Source organism: Leucoraja erinacea, chromosome 32, assembly GCF_028641065.1.
Source record: "Leucoraja erinacea ecotype New England chromosome 32, Leri_hhj_1, whole genome shotgun sequence".
NCBI lineage: Eukaryota > Metazoa > Chordata > Chondrichthyes > Rajiformes > Rajidae > Leucoraja > Leucoraja erinaceus.
In genome coordinates, this window is record NC_073408.1 from 468,632 (window position 1) to 494,646 (window position 26,015).

At 45.3% G+C, this 26,015-nt stretch overlaps 2 protein-coding genes across 4 annotated transcripts in view; one reads left to right on the forward strand and one right to left on the reverse strand.

Annotated features, from left to right (window-relative positions):
• Window positions 1-1,291, reverse strand: part of usp28 (ubiquitin specific peptidase 28) — a 51,069-nt gene extending 49,778 nt beyond the window's left edge. The window contains exon 1 of one of the 2 annotated variants that reach the window (XM_055660487.1): window positions 1,002-1,291. In XM_055660487.1, the coding sequence (XP_055516462.1) occupies window positions 1,002-1,049 (48 nt within the window). In that variant the 5' untranslated portion in view covers window positions 1,050-1,291. The remainder of the gene's footprint in view (window positions 1-1,001) is intronic. The other variant, XM_055660489.1, reaches the window with a different exon arrangement.
• Window positions 686-23,342, forward strand: htr3b (5-hydroxytryptamine (serotonin) receptor 3B). Of its 2 annotated transcripts, none has more exons than XM_055660491.1 (11): window positions 686-792; window positions 4,661-4,707; window positions 8,627-8,778; window positions 9,880-10,037; window positions 12,141-12,185; window positions 15,008-15,117; window positions 15,904-16,073; window positions 18,542-18,699; window positions 19,864-20,074; window positions 20,990-21,220; window positions 22,265-23,342. In XM_055660491.1, the coding sequence occupies exons 1-11, from the start codon at window positions 751-753 to the stop codon at window positions 22,546-22,548; spliced, it is 1,608 nt and encodes a 535-aa protein (XP_055516466.1). In that variant the 5' UTR covers window positions 686-750; the 3' UTR covers window positions 22,549-23,342. The 2 variants fall into 2 exon arrangements, with proteins under 2 accessions (XP_055516466.1, XP_055516467.1); XM_055660492.1 differs by having other exon boundaries at window positions 20,990-21,184.
• Window positions 23,343-26,015: the final 2,673 nt, after the last annotated feature.

Sequence of the window (26,015 nt, forward strand, 5' to 3'; positions counted from 1 at the left end):
TCCCCTCCCCAACCCCCTCCCCACTACAGCCCCCTCCCCTCCACAACCCCCCCCCCCCTCCATCCCCCCCCCCCACAGCCCCCCCCCCCTCCCCCTCTCCCCATACCCACAGCCCCCTCCCCTCCCCAACCCCCTCCCCAACCCCCTCCCCTCCACAGCCCCCCCCCCCCCCACCCAACCCCCCCCCCCTCCCCCCCCCTCCCCCTCCCCCCCTCCCCACCCCCCCCCCCCCTCCCCCCACAGCCCCCCTCCCCCTCCACAGCCCCCTCCCCTCCACAACCCCCTCCCCCCTCCCCCAGCCCCCTCCCCACCACACCCCCCCCCTCCCCCCTACAGCCCCCTCCCCACTCCACAGCCCCCTCCCCTCCCTACAGCCCCCCCCCCCCCCCACAGCCCCCTCCCCTCCCCAACCCCCTCCCCTCCACAAGCCCCCTCCCCAAACAACTACAGCCCCCTCCCCTCCCCAACCCCCTCCCCTCCACAACCCCCTCCCCTCTACAACCCCCTCCCCCCTCCGCAGCCCCCTCCCCTCTACAACCCCCTCCCCTCCCCAACCCCCCCCCCCCTCCACAACCCCCTCCCCTCTACCCCCCCCTCCCCTCCACAACCCCCTCCCCCTACAACCCCCTCCCCCCCACCCCCTCCCCTCCCCTCCACAACCCCCTCCCCCCTACAGCCCCCTCCCCCTCCCCCCCACTACAGCCAAAACTACTGTAACAAACAAAGGAGCCGCGTTTAAAACAGAAATCAATGCAAAGCGAAACTACTTTTACAACAACACGAGGCCATGTGGTGAGTTAGTGCCGCCACTGCAGGGAAACTCCCTCACAGTGGGGTAGGTGGGGGTTGGGGTTGGGGTTGGGGTTGGGGTTGGGGTTGGGGTTGTGGGGGGGGACAGAGTATCCCACACTGTGTCCCCACCGCTGCAGAGGGAGGAGGGAGGAGGGGGGAGATGTGACCCCAGTTCCCACACTGTCCCCATTACACTCTGCCACAGTTACCTTGTTGTTGTCGACGCTGCGCTCCGCCCGGCTCTCCCCCGCCGTCATCCTGCCCTCTCCTTCTCTCCTTCTCCCTCTCCTGCTTTCTCTCCTTCTCTCTCTCCTTCTCTCCTTCTCCTTCTCCTTCTGTCCCGCAAACTATTTGTTGACTTTCTTCTTCCAAGTTGGTGACGAGTGCGTTCCCGAGGCTGCGGCTCCGTGCGGGCGGCAGAGACGCGGAGACAGAGAGAGACACAGAGGGAGACACAAACACTCCCGTCCCCGCTACCGAGCGCGCCCCCGACGCTCCAGGCGCGCCCCCGCGGCAGGTTGTCGCCCCTCTGCGGCGCAACTTAGTACAGGAGGAACTGCAGATGCGGGTTTAGCCCGAGACAAACACAAAGTGCTGGAGTAACTGCATCTGTCGGAGATGGGGGAACATTCTCTGCCACAGGAGCCGATTCACTGGATGTTTTCAAGAGAGAGTTAGATTTAGCTCTGATTGTGGATGATCAGCCATGATCATATTGATTGGCGGTGCTGGCTCGAAGGGCCGAATGGCCTCTACTCCTGCACCTATTGTCTATTGTCAAAAAGCACTTTATCTGGAAGTGCAGATGCTGGTGGAATCTGGAACAAAAGACAAAGTGCTGGAGTAACTCAGCAGCCAGTCAGGCAGAGTCTGTGGGGGGAGATGGACAGATGATGTTGGGATGCTTCTTATCTGAAGAAGGGTCTCGCCACACGGCATCTGCCCATTACCCTCCACAGATGCTGCCTGACCCGCAGTTACTCCAGCATTTTGTGTGTCTCTCACTAAGCTTTGTACTGTCTGTACATGTGGAACCTGTGCCTTATACAGCGTATTAATATACATTAGGAAATGCAATGGTCCCAAATCACAGCCTTAGGCAGGCACACTGTACACCTCCCTTCAATCTAGTGAATACCTGACTTTTCATATTGCGAAAAGACACAACAATCTGGAGTAACTCAGCGGGTGAGGCAGCATCTTTGGAGAAAAGGAATATGTGACGTTTCAGGTCGAGACCCTTCTTCAGACTATTCCTTGTCTCCAGAGATGCTGCCTGACCAGCTGAGTTACTCCAGCTTTTTGTGTCTATCTTCAATATCAACCAGCATCTGCAGTTCCTTTCTACACGTTCCATATTGGGACCCCACATCTATCCAGGTGCTAAAAATGGAATTGAAGTTCAGCTGACTAAGAGGTAAATATATTTAATCTTAGCACAAATCATACAGTGACTGTGAAAGTACCACAGCAGTGCATCCTCAGCAGTACATTAGTATACATAGAGTCTGAAGAAGGGTCTCGGCCCAAAACGTTGCCTATTTCCTTTGCTCCATAGATGCTGCTGCACCCGCTGAGTTTCTCCAGCATTTTTGTCTACCTTCGATTTTCCAGCATCTGCAGTTCCTTCTTAAGTACATTTAGTATATTTAGTTGAGAGGTATAATGTGGAAACAGGCCCTTCGGCCCACCAAGTCCGTGCCAACCAGAGATCAACCTTACACTAGTGATATCAGATTCAGATTCAATTTAATTGTCATTGTCAGTGTACAGTACAGAGACAACGAAATGCATTACAGAGACAACGAAATTAACCTACAAACTAATACACCACACAGAATATTCTCTGGAAATACAACAACATTGTTCCAATATAACAAAAATACAACAATATTGTGATATGTAACTAACTCAGAACCAGTTCCAAATACTATGTACGTTACACATTGACTCATTTTTAATATTATAAAGTTATCAATGATATATATGCAACATTTGGGGTTTTGATTCTGGATGATCAGCCATAATCACATTGAATGGCGGTGCTGGGCTTGAAGGTCCGCATGGTCTACTCCTACACCTATTCTCTATGTACCGACAGTGGGCTGGCTACTGAAGCTGAAGGGAGGAATATGCACACATTCTCGCTGTCCGAGCACGACGTGAGGAGGGCACTGACACGGGTGAACACAAGAAAAGCTGCAGGCCCCGATGGCATCTCGGGGCGAGTACTCAAGTCCTGTGCTACGCAGCTAGCTCCAGTGCTCACAACATTATTCAACCTCTCCCTGGACAAGTCCGTGGTCCCTGCCTGCTTCAAAAAATCCATCATTGTACCGGTACCAAAAAATGCCTCCCCAGCCTGTCTGAATGACTACCGTCCGGTGGCCCTTACCTCGGTGGTCATGAAATGCTTTGAGAGGCTGGTGAAGAATCACATCTGCGCCTTCCTCCCTCGGAACATGGACCCGTTGCAGTTTGCATACCGTCCGAACAGATCCACGGACGATGTGGTCTCCCAGGTCTTGCACACCGCTCTCTCCCATCTGGACAGCCAGAAGGGGGGCTACGTGAGGATGCTGTTCATAGACTACAGTTCAGCCTTCAACACGATAGTCCCCACCAGACTGGCCGGGAAGCTAATGGAATTGGGGCTCAACACCTCCCTGTGTGCCTGGGTCCTGGACTTTCTCACCGCCAGGCCCCAGGTCGTCAAGATGGGAGGGAATACATCGAAGTCCCTCACCCTGAGCACAGGATCGCCCCAGGGTTGCGTCCTCAGCCCCCTATTGTACTCCCTGTACACACATGACTGTGTGGCTAGGTTCGGCTCCAATTCAATAATTTAAGTTTGCTGATGACACTGTGGTGGTGGGCCTGATCTCAGACAATGATGAGAAGGCCTACCGGGAGGAGGTGGCTGATCTAGCACTCTGGTGCCAGGAGAACAGCCTCCTCTTGAACATCAAAAAAATGAAGGAGCTGATCATGGACTTTAGGAGGGCACATCATCCGAGGACATACACTCCATTGAGTATAAATGGGGATCCTGTGGATAGGGTGAACTGTTTTAAATATCTGGGAGTCCACATCTCTGAGGATATGACATGGTCATCACACGCCTCAGCACTGGTGAGTAAGGCAAGGCAGCGCCTTTACCACCTCAGGCAACTGAGGAAATTCAGAGTGTCTCCGAGGATCCTCCAGTGCTTCTACGCAGCGGCGGTGGAAAGCACCTTGTCCGGGAACATTACCATCTGGTTCGGGAATTGCTCTGCCAAGGACAAGAAGGCTCTGCAGAGAGTAGTGCGCTCGGCCGAACGCACTATGGGAACTTCACTCACCCCCTTGCAGGAACTATACAACAGGAGGTGCAACTCCAGAGCAAACAAAATCATGAGAGACCCCTTCCACCCCTGCAACGGACTGTTCCAGCTGCTACGGTCAGGCAAACGCCTCCGTTGCCATGCAGTGAGAACGGAGAGGTTGAGAAGGAGTTTCTTCCCAGAGGCAATTCGGACTGTAAACGCCTTTCTCACCAGGGACTAACTGTACAGAACGTTTTTCCTTCTATTATTTATTATGTAAAATAATATGTGTGTTATGATTGTGTTTATAATTTGTTTGGTTGTTTTGTTGTTCCGCGAGCATTGCCACTTTCATTTCACTGCACATCTCGTATGTGTATGTGACAAATAAACTTGACTTGACTTGACTTGACTTGACTTGACTATGTCTAACATACATTTTGTATTTTGGTATCTGACCAAGGTCAATATAACATTCTAAATTAAAGGAATATATAATTAAAAAATTATAATTTTTTAACAATATTTTGCAATGAAATACAATATTACTTTCTCAACAGAAATACAGGCCTTTACCATTTTGCCCTCAACTCCCCATGATGTCAAGGTAAGGTATGTCTTTGTGTTGTACTCTGAGTGTTACCACCCCCTTATGGATTTGGTCTGAACTTCAGTGACGGAAGGTAAAGGCCTCAGCAGACAAAGTCAAACAAACTAATCATCAAGTCCAAAGATAGACACAAAAATCTGGAGTAACTCAGCAGGACAGGCAGGCAGCATCTCTGGAGAGAAGGAATAGGTGACGTTTCGGGTCGAGACCCATCATCAGAGTTCCTCGTCATCGAGTCCAATAGAGGATTCAATTAACTTGATTCTCCAGCTGGGGCTTGAACTGCCATCTTCAGATCTGACCAACAACATTACTGGGGGCATGAGTGGTGTAGCTGGCAGAGCTGTCACTGCACTGTCCAGCAGCCTGTGTCCATATCCCCCATTCTGACCTCTTGTATTCTCTGTCTGGAGTGTACACATGCTCCCCGTGGCCATTCACCCTGTGGCCATTCACCCTGTGACCATTCACTGTGTGGCCATTCACTGTGTGGCCATTCACTGTGTGACCATTCACCCTGTGGCCATTCACCCTGTGTGTGACCATTCACTCTGTGGCCATTCACTGTGTGGCCATTCACCCTGTGGCCATTCACTGTGTGGCCATTCACTGTGTGACCATTCACTGTGTGGCCATTCACTGTGTGGCCATTCACCCTGTGGTCATTCACTGTGTGACCATTCACCCTGTGGCCATTCACTGTGTGGCCATTCACCCTGTGGCCATTCACCCTGTGGCCATTCACTCTGTGGCCATTCACTGTGTGGCCATTCTCCCTGTGGCCATTCACTGTGACCATTCACGTTCCTCTGGGTGTTTTGGTTTCCTTCAACATCTGATAATCCTGCAGTTTGGTAGATCAACTGGGTTTTATATATTGCCCCTATTGGGAGATGGGTGTGTGGTCAAATCTGGAGCAAATGGACAGAAACTGAGGGGAGAGTAAAATGGGATTAACGTAAACGGGTACTTGATATTTAATGTCATCTCAGGGACTAAAGGGATTGCGATGGGACTATGTTTTATCAACTGTTTTACTGTGCCTTTTGCAATGAATGATGCCATTTTGCTGGAGAGTGTTAGAACATCACAGGGTTTGTAAACTAGTGTTAATCGGAAGTAAACCTGGCCCGTTGCGCTGGCATGTTTCAGTACAAATGAGACGATGAGTGAAGTCACACACTATCTGGAGGAACAACATCTTGTATTCCACTTGGGTAGTTTGCAACCCAATGGAATGAACACTGAATTCTCCAATTTTACACAACACCCTTCCCTTCATCTCCCACCCTGGTGCAGACCCCGTCCTGCTATCCCCATCTCCACTATAATCCCTTGAGCACAGAGCAGCCACAGGCAGAGCCAGCCCATAGCCGTCACCAAACCAATCAATTCTCCGGCAGAATTTGACGTTGATCTTTGACAGATAAAACCAATTTTCATAATACGTTCCCAATTTTTATTTTATTTGGCCATTTGACTTAAAAATTGCTCAAAATCAGGTGTGTGTCAATGATAGACCATGTAAAAATGTATATGGTCATCTGCCAATATTTTTAAATGATCATAAATTAACATATTATACCTGCTTTAATTCATGGTGGTACTATGTAACATTCAGGAGAAACTATAAATGGAAAATGCAAAAAAACCCTCAGCCTTTTCTTGCAGTTACTAATGTGGATATATTAATCTGATTATTAATGATAAAATATTCTTGTTTGAGCACAAAATAAGAAATGATTTTATCATTGATTACTGATAAAGATTTAATCCTGCCAGTATCACAAACGGCCGTAGGAAAGCATTCAATGCATTTACATTTACGGAGTATAGACTTGACAAATCCCAGGAGATTCAATCCCATTAAACCTTTATCCATTTACTTCCTCTCAACCTGCAGTCAAATCAAATTCCAATCCCCCGTCAGAAAACTGCAGCCCAAATTACAATCTTTTCAGGAAATACTTCTTCGTTTAGACCTGTTGAATCAGAATAATCCCAGAGATCAGATGATCACAGAAGGAAATAAATGGATAGAGTTTAAATGGGACTAGTTCACCGGGCTGCTATTTAAAGAAAGGAAACTCTGCATTGTCAGAATTGCCACATGTTTCTCACTGCGTCCACTGTAATCGAGATAAAGCAGCAAAGACTCAAAACACAACTCCTCCCGGGAAGAAATGTCACTGGCCCTATTCCTCTTCGGCCTGATTACAGGTAAGGTCTCGTGAGGAAACATTTCTATTATCTGTCTGAATTTTCAAACTGGTTTTGTACGTATTAGATTGATGTAATTCGGAATTATTGTAAACTACAGCCGGCTTCCACAGCTTTTGACATTGCTGCAAGATGTTTATCAGTCTTGTTACCAAATGGGAAAAATAGGACATTCGTTCTATATCTCTCGTTTCCCTTTCTCCGATTCAGTTTGAAGAAGGGTCTCAACCCGAAAAGTCACCTATTCCTTTTCTCCAGAGATGCTGTCTGACCCGCTGAGTGTTCAGAACTGAAATGAAGATAGACACAAAATGCTGGAGTAACTCAGCCGGGCAGGCCACATCTCTGGAGAGAAGGAATGGGCGATGTTTTGGGTTGAGACCCTTTTTCAGAACAGGAGCTTAAATATATTTAACAAAATACTGAGATATTTTAAGAATAGTTTTAATTTTCTTAACTGAATAGATGATGAGCATTTTGCATTATCTAGGTGTAAAATTATGTAACTAAAGTTTTATTCTGTTGTTCTATTATCCACCCCACAACAGAAGCAATTCACAGTGATATGTTTCTACAATCTTTACTGTTAATACAAGGATGCTTATAAATTAGCTCTGTTGAAAGAAATAGATTTTATGCATTCATATTGATAATGAAAATGGTTTAGTAACTATAAAAACACACGTATGTGTTACCGTTTATGGGGAACTCAATTCCTTATCTCAAATAAATGAATAGAATTTTAACAGTAAGTATTTTATATTTGGTTACCTGCATCTACTTCAGGCAACAAGATGTGTCCTTCAGTCCAAGGATGACTTTTTTAACTATTTTTGTATTTATCTTACAAGTTACTGTCAGCCTTGTCATTTTGGCCAGTATAAGCGGCGGGGAACCTCATTCCCCAGTTACTGGACTATTTCAGTGATATACAGTATTAGTGTATGTACTGTAGTGTAGTGCTGTGTATTAGTCGATAGTATCTCTTGTTGCTCCTTACCAGAATGATACTTCCAGTTTGACCAATAAGTGGGAATGCTGAATCTTTGATTCAATTCCTGACCTAAAATGTTTGAGTAATTAATCCCAACAATTTTGTTTTTACAAACTCGTCTCTTCCAGTTAAAATGCGATTATCAAAACCTTTCTTTCTTTCCCTGTTTTATTAGATCGACTGTAATAATTGCTCTTCTAAATTTACCTCAAGTGTGAATCACGTCTGCTACTTTCATTGCCTGGGCTGAATCCTTCCTGTTGGGTCCCATCGACCAACTCATTCCTCATTGATAGTGAACTATTATTGAGTCTGTAGAAGGGTCTCGACCCGAAACGTCGCCTATTACTTCGCTCCATAGATGCTGCCTCACCCGCTGAGTTTCTCCAGCACTTTTGTCTACCATCTATTGAGTTCATAAAGCCGCACAAACCAGGAGCCTCTGAAAAACTGTGTTTGAAATGATGCCTAAAACTCACTGCTCACATGCTATTTATTTTAATAACCTTAAAGACTACAGGAGCAATTTTATCAAATCATTATTTATATTCAACATCATTAATCCAACTTCCTATGATGACACACCCCTGTGTCGTGTAGTTTAAAACATTGGGCCTTGAATTTCATGGCACGTTTGTCTGAAAGATAGTGCTTGAGTTTTTAAAATAGGTGATATTCATCTATCAATGTGATTATTGACAGGCGATTGCTTCAAGACAAAGGAACTGAAACGTTAAGACAAAGTTGCCTTTCCACATTATATCTCCCTACCGACAAATTCTACACAGTTCTACAACTCCATAATCTGAGCATTAATTACCAAGTGGAAAATCTCCACAGGGACCGTTTGCAAGGTAAATGCCTTTTCAAGAAGAGGCCTTTAGAGACATAATTACTTTGGAAATCAGGCTCTTAACACACAGCCATTAACAATCCATTGTGCTATGGGAATAAGCACTGAAAATTGTTTTAGAATGAGATGGCCCTTATAATGGGAATCTAATACAAGGGTTATGTCATTACCATCAACAGATATAATTAACATGATCACAAATGAGGCCTGCAAGATCATCCAAGGAGTTGAAAGCAAAATTTATTGCTGCAATAAAAAAGGAATATCAACTTGTATTGGTGGTAGGAGCAGGAGGCAGTCGGTGGCTTGAGGGATTCACCTACATTAAGTAGTGGTGGTGCTAAATGCACTTCATGACAGTGACCACATATCATGCATCATTTCCATGATTCATTGTCATTGAACTATGAAAGTGGAGGGCAACATGTTGCAGCTGCTTTGTGCCGATGTACCAGGGAGTCAAGTGTATGTATCCAACCTCTCTGTACTTCAAATAAAATACCCCTGTTAAGAATCACAGAGTCATCCAGCATGGAAACAGGCCCTCTACCCAACTCATCCATGCCAAGCAAGATGCCCCATCTAAGCCAGTCCCAGTCACCCACGTTTGGTCCATATCCCTCTAAACATTTCCTATCCATGTACCTGTCCAAATGTCTTTTAAATGTTGTTGTAGTACTTGGCTCAACTACCTCCCCCGGCAGCTCGTTCCACATACGCACCATCCTAGATGGGGCATCTTGGCTGGCATGGGCCAATGGACCTGATTCTGAGCTCTCTGACTCTCTGTGTTTCTTTGTTGTCCCACTTTCTCATCCACCCCAACACACTGACCACAGTTTACAGAGGCCAAATGACTGACCAGCCTGCATGGCTTTGGATGTGGGTGGAAGCCCACAGGGTTCCAGGGAGAACGTGCAAACTCTGCACAGACAGCACCCAATGTCAGGACCAAACTCAGGTCTCTGGTGCTGTAAGGCATCAGCTATACCAGCTGTGCCATCATGGTTAACTATAGTGTGGTAAGTATTGTGTGTAAAATAGAAATCCCATCACCCCAACAGTTTTGTGGGTAATTATGTTAACTTGTTCTCTTCCTCAGGCATTGTTGGCTCTGGTGCATCAGTGCAGAATTCAACAGTACATCATCTAACAAAGACACTACTGCTCAACTATGACAAAGGCATCCGACCAGTAAAGAACTGGACACAGCCCACTACCATTTATATTGACTTCATCCTTCATGCTGTGCTTGATGTGGTAAGCTATTCACACTAACATACATATTCATATACAGGGGTTATGGTTTAATTTAACATTTAAAACAAGATCATGCTTTATATTTGGAAGAATACTGCATGGATCGCTGCTTGGGAGAAAAACAGGCAGATTCATTCAAACCTTTTATCAAGGATGTAGCAAGTTTTTTGATCCAATGAAGTATGTTGAATGAATGATACTTTCTGTTTAAGAAAGTACTGGAAAAATCGAAGGTAGACAAAAATGCTGGAGAAATTCAGCGGGTGAGGCGGTATCTGTGGAGCGAAGGAATAGGCGACGTTTCGGGTCAAGACCCTTCTTCAGACTAATGTGGGGGTGGGGGGGGGAGAAGAAAGGAAGAGGTGGAGACAGTGGGCTGTGGGAGAGCTGGGAAGGGGAGGGGAAGGAGGGAGAAAGCAGGGACTACCTGAAATTGGAGAAGTCAATGTTCATGCCGCTGGGGTGTAAACTACCCAAGTGAGATATGAGGTGCTGCTCCTCCAATTTGTGGTGGACCTCACTCTGGCCATGGAGGAGGCCCAGGACAGAAAGGTCGGATTCGGAATGGGAGGGAGAGTTGAAGTGCTGAGCCACCGGGAGTTCAGGTTGGTTATTGCGAACTGAGCGGAGGACTTTCTTTCTTGTCACATGTATCCAGGGTACTGAGGTACAGTGAGATGCTGTGTTTTGTACACATAGAAACATAGAAATTAGGTGCAGGAGTAGAGGTCATTCGGCCCTTCGAGCCTGCACCGCCATTCAATATGATCATGGCTGATCATCCAACTCAGTATCCCGTACCTGCCTTCTCTCCATACCCCCTGATCCCCTTAGCCACCAGGGCCACATCTAACTCCCTCTTAAATATAGCCAATGAACTGGCCTCAACTACCCTCTGTGGCAGAGAGTTCCAGAGATTCACCTCTCTCTGTGTGAAAAAAGTTATTCTCATCTCGGTTTTAAAGGATTTCCCCTTTATCCTTAAGCTGTGACCCCTTGTCCTGGACTTCCCTAACATCGGGAACAATCTTCCTGCATCTAGCCTGTCCAACCCCTTAAGAATTTTGTAAGTTTCTATAAGATCCCCTCTCAATCTTCTAAATTCTAGAGAGTATTCAAGTCTATCCAGTCTTTCTTCATAAGACAGTCCTGACATCCCAGGAATCAGTCTGGTGAACCTTCTCTGCTCTCCCTCATGGCAATAATGTCCTTCCTCAGATTTGGAGACCAAAACTGTATGCAATACTCCAAGTGTGGTCTCACCAAGACCCTGTACAACTGCAGTAGAACCTCCCTGCTCCTATACTCAAATCCTTTTGCTATGAAAGCTAACATACCATTCGCTTTCTTTACTGTCTGCTGCACCTGCATGCCTACCTTCAATGACTGGTGTACCATGACACCCAAGTCTCGCTGTATCTCCCCCTTTCCCAATCGGCCACCATTTAGATAATAGTCTGCTTTCCCGTTTTTGCCACCAAAATGGATAACCTCACATTTATCCACATTATACTGCATCTGCCAAACATTTGCCCACTCACCCAGCCTATCCAAGTCACCTTGCAGTCTCCTAGCATCCTCCTCACAGCTAACACTGCCCCCCAGCTTACACAACCTACTGTAGGGAGTTACACAAGTATCATCACAACGTTACAAAAGTACGGAACAGTCCCATGTGCTGCCTAACGCCGCACCTTTAAAATAATCTCATTGTCGTGTAAAACATCATAGTCAAATATCTAACAGAGTTTTAATTCTGTTGGTTGAGGTCATGACTCCAAGGAGAAGCAGGAATTATTGTGTGAATGTGGTTTGATTCTGTGTGTAACAGGAAATGCTCTCTTGGTGAAACGTTTCCTCAGTTCAACGTTGGTGTGTGAGACCAGACTTTCAATCTTGTCTTTACTCCACAGGGTGAATATCTCATTTACACAGCTCTGGCAAAGTTAGTTCATAAGTAACAGTTAACAATTGAGATGCCAGCAAAAACAACCAATTATTCGATAAAATTAATTATCTAATATTCACAAACTTGTTTACAAATCTGCATCAAAATGAACGAACATGTATTTCACAAATATTTTTTTCTTTGTTACCTTTCAGGATGGACAAAACCAGAAGCTGACCACTAGTGTGTGGTACCGGCAGGTATGTCTAGAATCAGTCATTGTCAACATGTTCTCCAATCACCCTCCTACCTTAGCTAAGTTATAGCTGCTTACAGCAACATGTTGCAGGTTTATGTCACCTAATACACAAATATACTAGTGTACGTTTCCCAGTATTATGACATATCCAGGGACAGGGGAATAGCCCTATTGGTTAGTGTGTTGGTGAGCACACTATGTCTATGTCTATGTCACAAAAGCTTTTCACTGTACCTCGGTACACATGACAATGAACTAAACTAAACAATGTATTTTATCACCAGCGAATATTAGATTTTTACCCGGTTTTATTCATAACCAAATTCTCTTTCTTTAATTTAATTATTTTATTTATACTTACCAAGTTCACCCCCCGAGAATATCAGGCAGTCCAAGGATGAGGTGCCAAAATAGGAGTGATTGATTTCCTATTTCCTTCGCTCCATAGATGCTGCTGCACCCGCTGAGTTTATCCAGCTTTTTTGTGTACCTAGGAGTGATTGATCTTGGTGAAGACAAAAAAAAAAATTGGTGATGCTGGAACTGTGAAATAAAACCAGATAATGGTGAAAGCACTGGGCAGCAGACGGTACCTGTGTGAGGAAAATCCAACTCTGCCTTTCCATGTCAGAAACCCACAGAACTGTGAACAGTCAGTGCCCTTAAAGCTGCAACATATTTTATTAAATAACCAAAGACACCCAATTAAAATTAGTCTTCTGGAGGCCAAGCAGATTTAGAGGGGGATCTGGTTTAAAGAATGTGTCTATGTGTTAAATCACTGTTTGGAGCGCTGGTTTGGTGAGATGGATGTACAGATCAGTTCTCAGCAGTTACATTGAGGATACTGTCAATCTGGACAAATATCTGCCCACAACATGGTAGTAGCTAGTATTTTATGACCTGTTTAGTTTAGTTCAGAGATACAGCCTAGAAACAGACATAGAAACTTGAGGATAAGGGGGAAATCCTTTAAAACCCAGATGAGAAGAACTTTTTTCACACACAGAGTGGTGAATCTCTGGAACACTCTGCCACAGAGGGTAGCCGAGGCCAGTTCATTGGCTATATTTAAGAGGGAGTTAGATGTGGCCCTTGTGGCTAAGGGGATCAGAGGGTATGGAGAGAAGGCAGGTATGGGATACTGAGTTGGATGATCAGCCATGATCATATTGAATGGCGGTGCAGGCTCAAAGGGCCGAATGGCCTACTCCTGCACCTAATTTCTATGTTTCTATTCCAGCCCATCGAGTCCAAGCCGACCAGTTCTATCCCACTAGGTAGACAATAGTGCTGGAGAAACTCAGCGGGTGCAGCAGCATCTATGGAGCGAAGGAAATAGGCAACATTTCGGGCCGAAACCCAGAAGGGTTTCGGGCCAAAACGTTGCCTATTTCCTTCGCTCCATAGATGCTGCTGCACCCGCTGAGTTTCTCCAGCACTTTTGTCTACCGTCGATTTTCCAGCATCTGCAGTTCCTTCTTAAACAGTTCTATCCCACTCACTAGGAACAATTTACAGAAGCCAATTAACCTACAAACTTGCATGTCTTTGAAATGTGTCGGGGACTGGAGAAAACCCACGTGGTCACAGGGTGAACGTACAAACTCCGCACAGACAGCACCTGTACCTAGGATGGAATCCGGGTCTCTGGTAATGAGAGGCAGCAACTCAACCGTTGTGCAGCCCCACTGTGCTTCCAGCCCTATCTCAAAATGCATCTGAAAATTAGTGGACTTTTGAATGTTAAGTCTTTAAGATTCAGATTCAGATTCAATTTTAATTGTCATTGTCAGTGTACAGTACAGAGACAACAAAATGCATTTAGCATCTCCCTGGAAGAGCAACATAGCAAACGATTTGAATAAATAATAATAAGTGTCGGGGGGGGGGGTGGTGATTGGCAGTCACCGAGGTACGTTGTTGAGTAGAGTGACAGCCACCGGAAAGAAGCTGTTCCTCGACCTGCTGGTTCGGCAACGGAGAGACCTGTAGCGCCTCCCGGATGGTAGGAGGGTAAACAGCCCATGGTTGGGGTGAGAGCAGTCCTTGGCGATGCTGAGCGCCTTCCGCAGACAGCGCTTGCTTTGGACAGACTCAATGGAGGGGAGCGAGGAACCAGTGATCACTTTAAGTGAAGGATGATTGAGTACAGAGAGAATAGAATTTTCTTCTATACCATTCCTGGATCATTGATATATTTTGTCAACCTATTCTGCTGACATTTCTGCAAACAGTCCCAGTCCCAGTGTAATGAGGACCAACTGGTGCTTAACGAGCTGAGAACTCTGCTGCTCATTTTAGCAAAAGCCCTCATTAACATCAAAGCAGAGCAGTCAACCATTCCACAACACGCCTGGAGATCAAAGGTAGCAACAATAACACTTGAACAACCCTAGAAGGGACAGGAACATAAAGGTTGAACCATTAAAGTTAAGAGCGTAGAGGACGTATAGCTTCCTTTAAGCTCTTGACTTGTTTCACCGGCTCAACTCTCATCTGTGCAATCTTGAATTTGGGCTGAAAGATAGACACAAAATGCTGGATTATTGGGTCTATCATGCAGCATCTCTGGAGAAAATGGATAGGTGACATTTTGGGTCAGGACTTCGTCAGACATGTTCTCCAGAGATGCTGCCTGACCTGCGGAGTCACTCCAGTATTTTGTGTCTATCTTTGGGATAAACCAGCATCTGCAGTTCCTTTTTATTGAATTTGGACATCAACACCGTTCTATTGCCAATGTTCACGCATGGTCGGAGTTATAGAACATGGATATAAACGGGCAATCTCACACACTGCCTTCTTTCACTCTTGCTGCAGCTATGGATGGATGACTACCTGGTGTGGGACCCAACACATTTTGACCAGATCAATGAAATTTCTCTGCCTGTTGAAGCTATCTGGATCCCTGACATAATCATTCAAGAATTGTAAGTAATTGGCATAAACCATGTGTTCTCAGCAGTAGATGAGGGAACTTTGATTTTCATCAAATATATTTGTCTATTGTCCAAAGCAAAACCCTGTAGAACACTGAGTGGACACAATCATAGTGTATTGGAGGAACTGCAGCAAATTGTACAAAGCAACTTCCCACAAGCATCATGGAGACAAGGCCATTGTGTGTGTGGGACAAATATCACAGCTACTCCCCAACTAAAGCTTTTCACTATACAATAAACCCAACTCAACATCTCTTTTTCAAACTAGCACAAGTGTGAGCTTCTACATCCACTGCAGAGCATCGATGGAACCTTGTTCAATGCCACATCTGTTGTTGCCACACTGGCAAGGTAACACACAGAAGCATTGTGCAGTCTGATCCTGGAACATGGGGAACTCACTCAGCCACGACTGGGTGGGGCAGGGAGGGGGGGGGGAGGGGGGAAGGGAGGGGGGAAGGGGGGGGGGGGGGGGGGGGGAATCTACTGTTCCGATGCACTGCATCTCAATGACGGACCTATGCCATCTCTTGTTGTTAGATTTATTCTGTATGGCCTGTACATTTTAATAACAGATTCTAACCTTCATGAGGATGAACATGTGTCTATTTTACTCTCAGTGCCTGGATTAAGGGTCCACATTGAGTCTCAAATATTATTTAATCTCACATGTTCTGCCGTGGAATATTTTGCCAGGAATTTGCCAACAATCACAACTGTTCACGTTAAGTTTGTTGACGGTTGTAAACAAGTGCCGCTATTTTTCACTTGCAGTATCGACATCGGCAACTCACCCCACCTGCCCTATGTGTATGTGAACGCCTCTGGAGTGGTTAAAAACTACAAGCCGATGCAGGTGGTCTCTGCCTGTAACCTGCAGATCTACGCCTTCCCCTTTGACCAACAGAACTGTAGCTTCACCTTTGGCAGCTGGATGCACACAGGTGGGCAGAGAGAAGCACCTGGCCATTATACACCTGGTCAACACCATCAACATCTGCATGGCTGTTCAACATCATAAACATCTACAGTGCTAGTACTGGGTGAAATCAGTAGTGAGGATGGTACAATGACCATGCTTGGAAACAGTTCAACAGCTACATGGTTAGGACAGGTTTAGAGGGATATGGGCCAAATGCAGGCAGTTGGGACCAGTGTAACGGGGACATGTTGGCCGGTGTGGGTAAGTTGGGCTGAAGAGCCTGTCTCCACCCTGTAAGACTCTATCACTCTATACTCCATCCATATTTTCACTTCCTCTATACATTATTTCACACTATTATCCCTTAATCTCTTCCATCCAAATAAAACATCTCCTTCTGAATCGCCTTCCTTTCCCTGCTTTATTTGCATTTCAGAATCCATTTCCCTCCAACTTTAGATAGACACAAAATGCTGGAGTAACTCAGCGGGACAGGCAGCATCTCTGGAGAGAAGGAATGGGTGACGTTTCGGGTCGAGACCCTTCTTCAGATGCCTATTTTTCTGTCTGCCGAGCATCAAGTTGGTGGGACAATAAAACAAGGCTGGACAGGCAGGAGAAAGACATGATGGATGGAACAATGTTCTTTAGTAGCAAGGGTTGAAGGGACAGGATGTAGAGTAGGTTTAAATTGTAACTGTGCGAACACTTCCCACATCTGCTATCGGTAAACAACATGGGGGCTTTTGGAAGGATCTGGAATAATAGTGTGGGGTTGATAAAAATGTTAAAAGCCTGCATTCCTCAATCTTCACTGGAGCAGTTTACAGACAGATAATGGGAGAGGTAATTAAAATAGTAAAGTTATGTTTCAGCATCAGGTATGTCTTTAGCCTTCCAATAATTGTAATTGTGAGCAGGAGAGATCTGGGGGTCGGTTTTAAACCCCCTGCCTTCCCCGACTTGATGGGAATTGTGAATTGTGAAGATTGTCACTATAGAGTGAGCATGTTATTTAAATCTCCAATATAAATCTGGAACATAGTGTCAGTTAAACGCTTCTAAAAAAAATGAAAATGATTGCACAGGGAAAGAAGAAATAAAGTCAAGCACTCAAAGCTTAACCTGATTGCATCTCTCGTTGTGTGACAGTTTGGTCCTTTGTAACAGCCTGCTTGTCCCGGCCATGAATCCTTTCCTCTCCGCCAATTACCTACGTGTGCCTGTTATCCACTTACATTGCAATATGGATCTGGTTACAACATAAGTGCTTTGGATGGTAAATGATCAAGACAAGTTAATGGAGACATATTTTACAGAAGTGGCCTGTGACTGTCTGAGGGGTGGTGATTATATTATTCCGGACACATGAGAGGAGAGACGGAACCGATAGGTGACCACAAAGTCACCGCATGCAGGGGGGTTGTTTTCAGCAATACGTTTATCTGCTTTTCCTTGTCTCTCTAGACTTTACTGGAAGCATTTCATACTTCTGCTAACAGGTCTGCATCAATTTCTCTTCAGCTGTGTAACAGATCTTTGGAGAAGAACTCCTGAAAATTACATCCAGGGGAGAGATTCATGGCTGGTTTGTGGTCAAAGTCACTTTAGAGCTTTGATCTCTGCTCCTAAGATTCAATTCCATTGACAGCAATGGAACTGAATTTCAGAAATGGAGCTGAGAGTATATTTGACAATAGACAATAGACATTAGGTGCAGGAGTGGACCATTTGGCTCTTTGAGCCAGCACTGCCAACAACAATAATTGTTACTATTGAGGTGGGCAACAGCGGGTGAATGTACTCCACCTGTTTTACAATTCACAAGATGTCCATTCTGTGACAGAGTAGCCTAGCTGGCAGAACTGCTGACATGATCCCATTCTCTGGTGTAATTTCCCAAACATCTTCCTGCCCTGCTGTCATTTATTTTTCTATTTCTCCTTTAAACATGTATAATAGATTCTGCTTCCTCCTTATTTCTGAGTTCTAATCCTAATTAGAAGTCTCCTAAACTCCCAAGCAACGTTACCTTCTAGTTACCAGATCATTGACCCAGGAATATTGCTACTTTAGTTTATCAAAACCGTTATAATTTCTAAACCCCCCTCAGACATAAAGCATTCAGTAAGATGCATCTGGACCGATTCTGTCCCCTTATGATAGGGACCAAAACAAACTATTGTCAAAGGTTATGGGGAGAAGGGGTTGAGAGGGAAAAGTAGATCAGCCATGAATGAATGGCGGTGCAGGCCCGATGGGCCAAATGGCCTTTTAAGGTCATAAGGAATAGGGGTAGAATTAGGCCATACTCTGCCATTCAATCATGGCTGATCTACCTCCCCCTCCAAACCCCATTCTCCTGCCCTCCTCTATTACACTCTTCCATAATATTCCACCTAGGCTTTATGGTCTAAAGTCCCATGAATGAATAATAACAATATTGCCATATGAAGTGATATTGCTCCCTTTCTCTTTGCTTTATGACAGTAAATGATGTCAACCTCAAGTTTTGGAGAAGTCTTGCGGAGGTTGAGAATGACACCCGGGCGTTTTTAGGTGACAGTGAGTGGGAGCTTCTCTCTGTCCCTTCCACATACCAAAGGCTGCAGAGCGATGGTGATGACTACGCTCAGATTCAGTTTAACGTAAGTCGATCGTCGAGATCACTCGAAATCTACACTCACAATGAACCCGGAAATATGATGCAGACATCTTTTATGTCAATTTCATAGGATATTAAAAAAATGGAAATATTCCCATTGAATCAAACATTGTCAAAGCACAAGAAAGATCATAAATATAACAGGACATGAAAGGATAGAAGCTAAGGGCTACATCAAGACTACATTCTGGATATGGAGCTGATGTGTTGAGATCAACTTTAAACTCCATGAATGTTGTAGCAGGCTGATTATTCACATATTCTACACACGATCCTGTTTCGAATTTCCTTGTAGATTTTACACACAATCTTTATTTCAGATTTTAAAACATTAATACAATGTGTGAGTTATGGATGATTTGTCTCTGACTACCCTTTCCCCTCTCCAGCCCCCCACCCCCCCCAATCCGTATTGGAATATGTTTTATGGGGAGGGGTGTTTTTATGAATTAGCTGAGGGACTCCGACTTCTACATTTTGGGGGAACTTTGGCAGATGTCATGACAGTGGTAATCCTGAGATCTGTACACAAAAAGCTGGAGTAACTCAGCAGGTCAGGCAGCATCTCTGGAGAATAGGAATGGGTGACGTTTCGAGTCAAGACCCTTCAGACTATCAGGTGAAAGGAAATGATAGATCTATCTATATCACCGTCTATATCTCATCTCCCTCTCCCCCTGACTCTCGGTCTGAAGAAGGGTCATGACCCAAAATGTCACCTATTCTTTTTCTCCAAAGATGCTGCCCGCCCTGCTGAGTTACTCCAGCTTTTTGTATCCATTTTCAGTTTAAACCAGCATCTGCAGTTCCTTCCTACCCAGCCCTGAGCGAGTCCTTTTTGGACCTAAATTCCCACAAAGTCTTAATGGGATTTAATTCCACAATCCCCTGGTGTTGGGGAGGATGTGGTGGGAAATGATTCATTAAAGAGTTAATTCTCTGGTCAGCTGGGCAAATATAACAGCATATCTCCCCCACTCTCACCCATCCAATGCCCTAAACCCACCACATAACGTTGTAGAGGACTGAGGAAAATAACCATAATGTAACAGCAGTTTGATTTTAGACACCAAATGCTGGAGTAACTCAGCGGGACAGGAAGCATCTCTGGAGAGAACGTTCTTCAAAAGCGGTTTGCTTTTTGCAGGTTGTAATAAGGAGGAGACCATTGCTCCACGTGGTCAGTTTGCTGCTGCCCAGCATGTTCCTGATGCTGGTTGATGTGACCAGCTACTTCCTGCCTCCAAACAGCAGCGGCAGAATAACGTTCAAATCCAGCACCTTGCTGGGATACACAGTGTTCCGTATCAACCTCCACAACGAGCTTGCCATCACTGCTCTGCACACTCCACTCATCGGTAAGATGCTCTTTCATCAACTTTAAATAACTGCATCTTTATTGACAACAGCGTCTTTATTTCTCAACTATCAGTTGGAAATATTCAAAGTAAGGTTGCTCATTAAATGTGATCTATTTAAATAGTGGAGGAATTACAACAACTGCTCCCGAGAAAAGCAGAGTAACTTTTCCAGCAAATGCGGTAGGTGGAGGATAGTTGTTTCAGAGTCACTGCTCCACACTGCACCGAATCATCCCCACATTGCCCCTGTATTGAGCTTAGTATCAACATTTGGAATTAAATAAGACTCGACAGATACAATCAGAAGGACCTTGCTACAGGGCTAATCTTTAATACTCCATATCTGACACCTTGGTTCAAATTAATTTCTAATGGTGGGGTGAAATGAGTGGATGAAATATTGAAGAATACATTCTGCAGATTGAGTGGCATTTCTGAAAAGAAACTGGGTTGTTTTAATGCTCTGAAGATGGATGTTGGGGCTGGATAAGGTAAAAACCAAATGACAGTGGACAAATAATCTCCCAGGAAACAGGTTGCACAACATATTTAAGGCCATGTGATGATAAAAACTATTGAATTGAACATGAACAAGTTAGCTTGAACCGTGCAGAGAAAGGGACGAGTGTTTCATGAACAAATACATCGTTTTGTCAGCCAATGAATTGTTATTTATTATTGTAATAATGATTTGCATGCAGTAAGCTTCAACCAAGAGGATAATCCAATCAAAAAATAATGATTAAAGAGTAAATAATGGGCATAATTGGATGTCTTGACATGTGTTTGTATTCAGAACAGTTTGTGATGTGTGTGAGCAGAGAACTTGATTACATACAATGTTAGATGTAAGTGTGGTAGTTGTGCCCTGGTCCGTTGAGGTGACCATTATGGTGATCTGCTCTTCCACAGGTGTGTTCTTTGCTGTCTGCATGGCTCTGCTTGTCATCAGCTTAGCCGAGTCCATCTTTATCGTACAGCTTGTGAACATGAATGAGGATGTAGAACCAATCTGCTTTACGGCCAACAGCTGCCCCTCCGGCCACAGCACCAGTGAGAGCCCATGTCCATCACTGGAGACCAGAGGAAGGAACGGTGATGATAGGCGTAAGGAGCCATGCTTTACAGAACATTCCCATTATGGTCAGTTCCCTTTCCATACCAGTGGCCAGCAGACAGTGGCACCTTTCTCCTGCAAAGGTCAGAGGTGACAACATTCCTTCCGTCACCATTTTTACCGGGCATTAAGTGGAATATCTGGAATCGACTGAAGATCCAGGTTGGATGGTACATGTTGGTATCAACTGAGAGAGAGGGTTCAAGTCTTGAAGATAGCAACTGATTTGCCCAGAGCACATGTACATAGATGATAAACTAATGAATGAAAGAATGCAGGAAGTGTGTGATCCAGAACACATTGCTTGCTGGATATCTGAAGTTAAGAATAATATGGGGATTGTACAGCAGACCAGACAGCATCTGTGGGAAAGAGAAAAGCAGATGCTGAGAAGCTAAAACAAATCCAGGAAATGCTGGAAACACACAGTGGGGCATCAGTAGGCAATAGGTGCAGGAGTAGGCCATTCGGCCCTTCGAGCCAGCATCCGCAGAGACAGAAACAGAGAAACCCCCGTCCAAGCTGTCCATCAAAGGCCACGATGTGAAACGCCACCCTGCCCCTGATCCTTACCCTCACGATCCACACTCATACTTCAGCAACCCAACCCCCCCCCCCCCCAAGTTCATACATGTCCCGATTCTACCCCTCCCCCCCAAGTTCATACATGTCCAGATTCTACCCCTCCCCCCCAAGTTCATACATGTCCCGATTCTACTTTTTCACCATCCAGTGTGAACATCATTGAACTGAAACATTTCCCCCACTGATTCTCTCTCCACACATGTTGCCACCTGTCTCGCTGGGTGCTTCCACCTTTTTCTGTTTTCATTTCAGCTCTACAATGTCTGCAGTGTTTAGTGATGGTGTGAGCTGGACTCCTTCATTCCATGGGGGTGAGGTCCCACCACAGACAGCCGCTGAGACCACATTGCAATTGAACGTTTCAGAAGTGAATTTGACAGATCTTAGTTACACAGACCAATGGAGTTAAGATATAGTTAAGCCACGTTGTAATTGAATAGCTTAAGGACTTACGTCTGTTCCTGTTATGTCTCCTCTTGGTAAAGTTTCTGGGAGTGACCCTAAAGCTGGTGTCCAGCAGGAAGAGGAGCATCTGGAGACAGAGAGCCGCGATCTCCAGCGCAGGAGGTTGCCACTGGAACAGCTACAGGAGGAGATCTCTTCAATCAAACTCTGCCTTCACAACCTGGGTGTGGACAGCAATCCCAAGAATGAATGGTTGGCATTCTGTTACAGACTTGATCGGTTCCTGTTCCTCTTGTATCTGGTGGTCCTTGCAGTTTACACTCTTACCATGACCTCCCTCTGGCTGATATGGAGCTACCCCTAAGATTCATCACACAGGCTGATCCTTCACCCACAAACCTCCCCATCTGAACCTTGTAATGAAACTAGCCCTCTGTGGTTTAGGTCATTAAAGCAGCCCCTTTAGTGAGATAGATCAGTACATACAATATAAAACACAGCCCTTCAGCTCACAATATCCTCGCCGAACATGAATCCCTGTTAAACTAAACACTTCTGCCTGTACAAGTCCATATCTCTCCCTTCCCTGCAGATCCACTTGCCTGTCTTAAGAACCTCTTGAATGCTACGATTGTACCTGCCTCCACCGCCACCCCTGTAGATTCCACATTCCCTGACAAGATGGTACCAAGTCTAGGATTTGCTGTGAAAGCAGGTTACATGTTTGTACACTTTTGGGGATTAACCAGAATGATACGACAAGCTGAACTGCTTTGTGTAGTGTGAAACAACATTAGCATCATCAGCATCTGTGAAATCCATTACTGTCCCCTGGAGCTGTTCCTAATTCCAGCGCTTCTCAGTTGGCAAAGTATACAAAGCCTCCCAAACAGAGAGCTTGCAGGCTGCATAAGCAGCGTCTATGTTTAGTTGTCCAATGTCTAAGCTGGCCACATTTAGCAGCATGGGAATACACATTCTTGTTTCATTAGGAGTTAAGCATCTAACTTCCTATTATCATGGGAAAATCCCCAAATACTTTCAGATCTATATAACAACATTTAGCACGATGAGATAATATTTACAGCATGGTAACTGCTCAGTATAAGAGTCGGCTGCTTCAACAAGATCTGCACATCCAAATAAATACATTCTAAACCATTCAAAACTTTCTTCTGCTTGAAAATAGCTGAATATGGGTTAAAATTATTACAAACCCTGAAGATTCACCGTAGACCTGGAAATATATGAATGAAGCAGAGAGAAATGCTTTGACACAAGAATTTTATGTCATTTCCATTGACTGCTCCAGACTGCTAACAATATGGGTTTGAACTATCACCTTGTGTCATTCCTGTGTCACTATGATCAACAGATGATATATCTGCATGTACACCATTGTCAACGTTGAATATACATGACATAATAAATAAACATGCTGAAATAAATAAAACTGTTTTTCTAACTTCTATCTGAGCGACAGAGGTGTGTAATAAAGTTCTGTTTGAACAGCCACCGGTATTGGCAGAATGCAGGGACTGCTCCACAGCTATTCCTGAGATCGCACGGGAATGAAGACAAACAACTCCCTTATTTTCAGATCTTTGAGATTAGATGGACGAGGAGATGTTGCAATTCGATAAAATGTAAGGAGCAAAGGGAAGAAAACACTGACATTTTTGTGGAGTTTTTCCCCAGGTCAGGGGTCTCTGGTGAGTTTGAGTTTACACTAGTCCCACCTGCCTGCGTTTGTTCAATATCCGTCTAAACTTGTCCTGCCCATGTACCTGTCCAAATGTTTCATAAATGTTGTGATGGGCCCCAAGTTGCAGGTCACATCTTTTGCTGTACAGTTTTGCTGCCATATCCTTGCTCATTCAGTTAACCGGTCTATATCCCACTCCTCATACTTTCACTTAGTATCATCAGCTGTAAGAAATCCAGGCTCCTCTACACACCAAACCCTTTGAAATTCTCAGCACTTGAAGAATGGCAACCACTGTGGACAATGTTATAAAGGTTATTCAAATCTACACACCCCTGCAGGAGAAGGCTGTGGAGGACATCGTTAGGTATTTTTAAGGCGGAGATTGACAGATACTTGATTAGTACGGGTGATAGGGGTTATGTGGATAAGACAGAAGAATGGGGTTGAGAGGGAAAGATAGATCAGCCATGATTGAATGGAGTAGACTCGATGGGCCAAATAGCCTAATTCTGCTCCCAAACCATGTGGAATGTCACCTATCCATGTTCTCCACAGATGTTGCTTGACCCACTGAGTTCCGACAGCATTTTGTGTCCAAATCTGTCCAACCTCTGATGCGCGCGGCGTGTTCCCTCTGAGCTTCTGCAGTGCGCTTCTTCTCAGCTGCACGCGCTCCTGTGGTGATCTTGCTTTGCCCAGTTGGGCGGTTACAGGTCATGAAGTCATTGTGCATTGACTTGGATTAAAGTGAGGGAGAGTTGCACAAATCATCAGCCTCACTCTCGCATCTCGGCCTATCTGGATCCAGGGGCAAGACATAGTCAAGTCGGATGGCGATAGGTCAGGATGCAGTGGATGGCCACCAGTGACATGCGTGAACATTGGGCCCTAATTGTGCTCCACCACACTTTGCTGGGTCCACCTTCCTACCCGTTGGCCACCAAATGGTGGTCTCCTCCCCGTGTTCCACCGGATCCAGTCTTCACCTTTCCTGAATAAGGTAATCGCCACAAGGCAGTGGAGGTTTGCATTTAGTGTTTTCCTTCACCTCTCCCGGCTGCTATATGGAGGACACCTGTGCGTGACTTTGTTTAACGTGGGGAGACTGGTGCACAGACAGACAGCCACCCCACGGTCCTTGACAGATCTGGGTCAGGATCCAGTGGCATGGAGTCCAAGACGACCGGAGACCCTTTTCTGCCGCAGCCTTCATCCATCCGCCTTCCCAGCCGTTGTGACGTGTTCCTCCACTAAGGTCAGCCATCGTCCTCCGCCTGTTCCACCGTTGAGGTCTTGGTTGGAACAATTACATAAGGACTCAATGATAATATTACCCGTGACTTTCTCATATTGTGAATGAATAACTAAAGCTGAAGAAGTATATAAAATGATAAGGGTTGAAATGTCCAAGGCTGGGGGGGGCTTCAAGGTGAGTGGGACAAGGTGTGAAGGAGATGCATGGGCACAGAGACAGAGACTGGCGGGCGTCTGGCAGGTGGTGCCAGGGGTGGTGGCGGTTAATACAATATTGGCGTTGGTGCCACTTGATCTAACGTGGCACCAATCAGCTCTGATTCAACATAGCGGGCGTGTGGTGACGAGGTTCGGGTTGACCTAATGGAACCTCGTAATTCTACCTTGTCGCCACCTAACTAATATCTTGGCCACTTGCTCCTCATTTACCAGAAACTAGTCATTAGCTTTACCGTAAAATGAATTTAGATTGAAATCCAGATGACCTCAACGTATTTCTCTCTGGTTTTAATCTATTTAGCTTTGATTTGCTCAGTCATTCCCCACTTACCTGGTTTACCGCTTATATCACCTGTCTCTTGAAGGGAAGATCGATTTCCACTAAGTCCTTCAGGATAATTGAGTAATATTGAACATTTAGTAAAAACAGAATGTGCTGGAGGAACCGAGCCGGTCAAGCAGCATCTGTGGCCATTCGGCCCACGCCGTTCACACTAGTTCTATGTTATCCCACTTTCACGTCCACTCCCTACACACTGGGAGCAATTTACAAAGGGCCAATCGACCTACAAACCTACACGTCTTTGGCATGTGGGAGGGAACGTGCAAACTCCACACAGACAGCACCCAAGGTCACAATTACACCCTGC